A 7,919-nucleotide genomic window follows, 5' to 3' on the forward strand; every position below is an offset into this window, starting at 1 on the left:
AGTTTCTTATTCTGTGGCGTTTGTTGTCGTCAGAAACCAGGAAGACAGCGAGTGGGATCGTCCACACGGTGAAGAGCTGCAGCCAATCGGCGCCTGCAGACTGTAAGTCCCGCCTCCATCACGGGAGGCACCTGGTGAAAGCACACCTGCAAACGCAGCACGCCGCTAAAAAATCGCCGTTTTGACTGGGAAAATGTTGGAGTAACCACGGTTACATCGCTGACAGCTAAACGGTGTTAACGTGTGTCTGTATTTCACTGGAGAGGACTCTAACTATCTAGGTCTGAAACATGATGATATGTTAATGAGTGACAGGTGTTCTGTGTGTCTACCTGAACAGGTGAGGCCCCCCCAGCCAAGAGAGCCCGGTCTCAGCTGACCGAGTGATGGACAGCGCTGGAGGACACACATTATTATTATTGTTACAAACTGTTTATTAAATAAAGTTTTTGAAACACCCACAAGTCAAAACAATTCAGCCAAATGTTTTATTTTTATTTATACTTTAAATCAGTGTGCGGTACAAATGCTGCACTCTGATTGGTCAGCACCGAAGCAGGCAATGATGTCATCAAAAATAGAGCTCTGCGGTACATTCAGTCGGAAATATAAAAATATAAATCTCCAAACTAATCGACTATACTATACTATGACTTTTTCATAATTTTTCAACATACTATACTATGACTTTTTTCTAAAATTTTTCGACATACTAGGACTTTCATAATTTGACATACTATACTATGACTTTTTTTTTATACATTTTTCGACATACTATGACTTTTTTCATAATTTACACACATATTACAAACTGTTTATTTAATCAAGTTTTTGAAACACCCACGAGTCAAAAAAATTCAGTCAAATGTTTTATTTCATTTTTTTAAATCAGTGTGCGGTACAAATGCTGCACTCTGATTGGTCAGCACCGAAGCAGGCAATGATGTCATCAAAAATAGAGCTCTGCGGTACATTCAGTCGGAAATATAAAAAATATAAATCTTCACACTAATCGACAATCCCTTTTTACACATGAATGGTTTAATACAGTTTAATGATCAGAATCAATTCTTATTGATATAAAACATAAATCTACAAATAGGAAGATTTCAGACCCTTAATTAATCTCTCTTAAACATTATTACAAACTCAATTCAACTGGTTTTTAAATTCAGTCCCTTTTAGACAAAAAACAAGCTATCTGAACATACTTTAGACTTTTAAGAAACATTATTCAAAGTTGTCAACAGAGATAAACCCAGCTGTTAACCCAACGATAAAAACGGTGTAAGAGCCCTTTAGTGTCAGCGTTGATCAGCTGATAGAAAACCGTTGGTGTGTTCAAGGACGCGTGGACATCTGAGAACTGGACTGATCAGCAGGAGTCTTAACGACGATCTCGAATGGAAGCACCTGATTGGTCCTATCAGCTGCAAGGTAAAGGATGATGTCATCGTCCTGCAGGAGAGGAGTGTGATTGGCCGGCTGCTCAGAGGCCCAGGATGTGGTTGATGTGACCCTGAAGACAAATTAAAACGTTGCTTTAATGAACTATGAAACTCATTTTCTTACCATGAATACTTGAAATGATGAAATAAGAAAATATAAACCATCTTGATGTTTAAAACTATCTATTCAACATACTATACTATGACTTTTTTATTAATTTTTCGACATACTATACTATGACTTTATTAATTTTTTCGACATACTATACTATGACTTTTTTATTAATTTTTCGACATATTATACTATGACTTTTTTATTAATTTTTCGACATAATATACTATGACTTTTTTATTAATTTTTCGACATACTATACTATGACTTTTTTATAAATTTTTCGACATACTATACTATGACTTTTTTATTAATTTTTCGACATACTATACTATGACTTTTTTATCAATTTTTCGACATACTATACTATGACTTTATTAATTTTTCGACATACTATACTATGACTTTTTTATCAATTTTTCGACATACTATACTATGACTTTTTTATCAATTTTTCAACATACTATACTATGACTTTTTTATAAATTTTTCGACATACTATACTATGACTTTTTAAATAATTTTCAACATACTATACTATGACTTTTTAAATAATTTTCCACATACTATGACATACTATGACTTTTTAAATAATTTTCAACATACTATACTATGACTTTTTAAATAATTTTCAACATACTATACTATGACTTTTTAAATAATTTTCAACATACTATACTATGACTTTTTAAATAATTTTCAACATACTACACTATGCCTTTTTAAATAATTTTCAACATACTATACTGAATTTTTAAATAATTTTCAACATACTATACTATGACTTTTTAAATAATTTTCGACATACTATACTGAATTTTTAAATAATTTTCAACATACTATACTATGACTTTTTAAATAATTTTCGACATACTATACTGACTTTTTAAATAATTTTCAACATACTATACTATGCTTTTTTAAATAATTTTCAACATACTATACTATGCCTTTTTAAATAATTTTCAACATACTATACTATGACTTTTTAAATAATTTTCAACATACTATACTGACTTTTTAAATAATTTTCAACATACTATACTATGACTTTTTAAATAATTTTCAACATACTATACTGACTTTTTAAATAATTTTCAACATACTATACTATGACTTTTTAAATAATTTTCAACATACTATACTGACTTTTTAAATAATTTTCAACATACTATACTATGCTTTTTTAAATAATTTTCAACATACTATACTATGCCTTTTTAAATAATTTTCAACATACTATACTGACTTTTTAAATAACTTTCAACATACTATACTATGACTTTTTAAATAATTTTCAACATACTATACTGACTTTTTAAATAATTTTCAACATACTATACTGACTTTTTAAATAATTTTCAACATACTATACTATGACTTTTTAAATAATTTTCAACATACTATACTATGACTTTTTAAATAATTTTCAACATACTATACTGAATTTTTAAATAATTTTCAACATACTATACTATGACTTTTTAAATAATTTTCGACATACTATACTATGCCTTTTTAAATAATTTTCAACATACTATACTATGACTTTTTAAATAATTTTCAACATACTATACTATGACTTTTTAAATAATTTTCAACATACTATACTGACTTTTTAAATAATTTTCAACATACTATACTGTATTTTTAAATAATTTTCGACATACTATACTATGACTTTTTAAATAATTTTCAACATAGTATACTGACTTTTTAAATAATTTTCGACATACTATACTATGCCTTTTTAAATAATTTTCAACATACTATAGTGACTTTTTAAATAATTTTCAACATACTATACTGACTTTTTAAATAATTTTCAACATACTATACTATGACTTTTTTAAATTTTTCGACATACTATACTATGACTTTTTAATAATTTTTTCAACATGCTATACTATGACTTTAGAAATAATCTTCGACATACTATACTATGACTTTTTAAATAATTTTCAACATACTATACTATGACTTTTTAAATAATTTTTAAATACTTTTTTGACTATGACTTTTTATAATTTTTTCAACATACTACACTATGACTTTTTATACATTTTCAACATACTACACTGACTTTTTATACATTTTCAACATACTACACTATGACTTTTTATACATTTTTTGACATACTATAATATGACTTTTTAAATAATTTTCAACATACTATACTATGACTTTATTAATTTTTCGACATACTATACTATGACTTTTTTATCAATTTTTCGACATACTATACTATGACTTTTTTATAAATTTTTCGACATACTATACTATGACTTTTTTATTAATTTTTCGACATAATATACTATGACTTTTTTATCAATTTTTCGACATACTATACTATGACTTTTTTATTAATTTTTCGACATACTATACTATGACTTTTTTATCAATTTTTCGACATACTATACTATGACTTTATTAATTTTTCGACATACTATACTATGACTTTTTTATCAATTTTTCGACATACTATACTATGACTTTTTTATTAATTTTCAACATACTATACTGACATTTTAAATAATTTTCAACATACTATACTATGACTTTTTAAATAATTTTCAACATACTATACTATGACTTTTTAAATAATTTTCAACATACTATACGGACTTTTTAAATAATTTTCAACAGACTATACTATGCCTTTTTAAATAATTTTCAACATACTATACTATGACTTTTTAAATAATTTTCAACATACTATACTATGACTTTTTAAATAATTTTCAACATACTATACTATGCCTTTTTAAATAAATTTCAACATACTATAGTGACTTTTTAAATAATTTTCAACATACTATACTATGACTTTTTAAATAATTTTCAACATACTATACTATGACATTTTAAATAATTTTCAACATACTATACTATGACTTTTTAAATAATTTTTAACATACTATACTATGCCTTTTTAAATAATTTTCAACATACTATACTATGACTTTTTAAATAATTTTCAACATACTATACTATGACTTTTTAAATAATTTTCAACATACTATACTATGACTTTTTAAATAATTTTCAACATACTATACTGACTTTTTAAATAATTTTCAACATACTATACTATGCTTTTTAAATAATTTTCAACATACTATACTGACTTTTTAAATAATTTTTCAACATACTATACTATGACTTTTTAAATAATTTTCAACATACTATACTGACTTTTTAAATAATTTTCAACATACTATACTGACTTTTTAAATAATTTTCAACATACTATACTATGACTTTTTAAATAATTTTCAACATACTATACTATGACTTTTTAAATAATTTTCAACATACTATACTGAATTTTTAAATAATTTTCAACATACTATACTATGACTTTTTAAATAATTTTCGACATACTATACTATGCCTTTTTAAATAATTTTCAACATACTATACTATGACTTTTTAAATAATTTTCAACATACTATACTATGACTTTTTAAATAATTTTCAACATACTATACTATGACTTTTTAAATAATTTTCAACATACTATACTGTATTTTTAAATAATTTTCGACATACTATACTATGACTTTTTAAATAATTTTCAACATAGTATACTGACTTTTTAAATAATTTTCGACATACTATACTATGCCTTTTTAAATAATTTTCAACATACTATAGTGACTTTTTAAATAATTTTCAACATACTATACTGACTTTTTAAATAATTTTCAACATACTATACTATGACTTTTTTAAATTTTTCGACATACTATACTATGACTTTTTAATAATCTTTTCAACATGCTATACTATGACTTTAGAAATAATCTTCGACATACTATACTATGACTTTTTAAATAATTTTCAACATACTATACTATGACTTTTTAAATAATTTTTAAATACTTTTTTGACTATGACTTTTTATAATTTTTTCAACATACTACACTATGACTTTTTATACATTTTCAACATACTACACTGACTTTTTATACATTTTCAACATACTACACTATGACTTCTCCGTGAACCATCACCTTATCGTGGTGGAGAGGTTTGTGTGTCTCTGTGAACCTGAGGGCTGTGTTGTCTGGAGCTTTGTGCTCCTGGTAGGGTCTCCCAAGGCAAAGTGGTCTCAGGTGAGGGGCCAGACAAAGAATGGTTCAAAAACCCCAATGAAGAAGCAAGGTAGAGATGGAGTGACCCTGCCCGGAGGAAGCCGGGGCCCCGTCTGGAGCCAGGCCCAGGCGGGCGGGCTCGTCGGGCGAGCGCCTGGTGGCCGGGTTTGCCACGGAGCCCGCCGGGCACAGCCCGAACAAGCGACGTGGCTCCCATCTCTCCAGCCCATGGGCCCACCACCTGTGGGAGGAACCGTTGGGGTCGGGTGCGATGCCACATGGGTGGCAGTGAAGGTCAGGGGCCTCGGACGGACCAGACCCGGGCGGCAGACGCTGGCTCTGGGGACGTGGAACGTCACCTCTCTGTGGGGAAGGAGCCGGAACTGGTGCGGGAGGTGGAGCGCTACCGGTTAGATCTGGTGGGGCTTACCTCACGCACAGTCTCGGTTCTGGAACCATACTCCTGGATAGGGGTTGGACTCTTTTCTTCTCGGAGTTGCCCAGGGTGTGAGGCGCCGGGCGGGTGGGGATACTCACAAGCCCCGGCTGAGCGCCGCTGTGTTGGAGTTTACCCCGTGGACGAGAGGGTCGCCTCCCACGCCTGCGGGTTGTGGGGGAAAACTCTGACTGTTGTTTGTGCATATGCACCAAACAGGAGTTCGGAGTATTCGGCCTTCTTGAGACCTTGACTGAGTCCTGCATGGGGCTCCAGTGGGGACTCCATTGTTCTGCTGGGGGACTTCAACGCACACGTGGGCAATGATGGAGACACCTGAGAGGCGTGATTGGGAGGAACGGCCTCCCTGATCTAAACCAGAGTGGTTGTTTGTTGTTGGACTTCTGTGCTAGTCATGGATTGTCTATAACGAACACCATGTTCGAACATAGGGATGCTCATAAGTGTACCTGGTACCAGAGCACCCTAGGTCAAGGTCAATGATCAATTTCATAATCGTTTCATCTGATCTGAGGCCGTATGTTTTGGACACTCGGGTGAAGAGAGGGGCAGAGCTGTCAACCGATCACCATCTGGTGGTGAGTTGGGTCAGGGGTGGGGAAGACTCTGGACAGACCTGGTAAGCCCAAACGTGTAGTGCGGGTAAATTGGGAACGTCTGGAGGAGGCCCCTGTCCGACAGACTTTCAACTCACACCTCCGGGCGGAGCTTTTCGTGCATCCCTGTGGAGGCTGGGGGCATTGAACCCGAGTGGACAATGTTCAAAGTTTCCATTGCTGAAGCTGCGGCGAGGAGCTGTGGTCTTAGGATCTTAGGTGCCTCAAGGGGCGGTAACCCACGAACACCGTGGTGGACACCAGTGGTCAGGAAGCCGTCCGACTGAAGAAGGAGTCCTTCCGGGATATGTTATCTCGGAGGACTCGGAGGCAGTTGCAGGGTACCGAAGGGCCCGAAGGGCTGCAGCCTCTGCCGTGAAAGAGGCAAAGCAGCGGGTGTGGGAGAAGTCTGGAGAAGACATGGAGAAGGACTTTCGGTCGGCACCAAAGTGTTTCTGGAAAACTGTTCGCCACCTCAGGAGGGGGGCGGGGAACCATCCAAGCTGTGTACAGTAAGGATGGGACACTGTTGACCTCAACTGAGGAGGTAATAGGGCGGTGGAGGGAGCACTTTGAGGAACTCCTGAATCCGACTAATACGCCCTCTATGTTAGAGGCAGAGCTGGAGGATAACGGGGATTGTCGTCGATTTCCCAGGCGGAAGTCACTGATGTAGTCAAACAACTACACAGTGGCAAAGCCCCGGGATTGATGAGATCCGTCCAGAAATGCTCAAGGCTCTGGGTGTGGAGGGGCTGTCCTGGTTGACACGCCTCTTCAACATTGCGTGGAAGTCTGGGACGGTGCCAAAGGAGTGGCAGACTGGGGTGGTGGTTCCTCTTTTTAAAAAGGGGACCAGAGGGTGTGTGCCAATTATAGGGGTATCACACTTCTCAGCCTCCCTGGTAAAGTCTACTCCAAGGTGCTGGAAAGGAGGGTTCGGCCGATAGTCGAACCTCGGGTTGAGGAGGAACAATGCGGATTCCGTCCTGGTCGTGGAACAACGGACCAGCTCTTCACTCTCGCAAGGATCCTGGAGGGAGCCTGGGAGTATGCCCAACCGGTCTACATGTGTTTTGTGGATTTGGAGAAGGCGTATGACCGGGTCCCCGGAGATACTGTGGGAGGTGCTGCGGGAGTATGGGGTGAGGGGTCTCTACTCAGGGCCATCCAATCTCTGTATGACCAAAGTGAGAGCTGTGTCCGGGT

The 7,919-nt window shown here is 34.6% G+C and overlaps 1 protein-coding gene across 1 annotated transcript in view; it reads left to right on the forward strand.

Moving 5' to 3' along the window:
- Window positions 1-459, forward strand: part of rpp30 (ribonuclease P/MRP 30 subunit) — a 15,511-nt gene extending 15,052 nt beyond the window's left edge. Inside the window, exons 11-12 of the mRNA XM_028567211.1 lie at window positions 34-102; window positions 341-459. Coding sequence (XP_028423012.1) covers window positions 34-102; window positions 341-387 — 116 coding nt within the window. The 3' untranslated portion in view covers window positions 388-459. The remainder of the gene's footprint in view (window positions 1-33; window positions 103-340) is intronic.
- Window positions 460-7,919: the final 7,460 nt, after the last annotated feature.

Source organism: Perca flavescens, chromosome 21 (assembly GCF_004354835.1).
Source record: "Perca flavescens isolate YP-PL-M2 chromosome 21, PFLA_1.0, whole genome shotgun sequence".
Taxonomy (NCBI): Eukaryota; Metazoa; Chordata; class Actinopteri; order Perciformes; family Percidae; genus Perca; species Perca flavescens.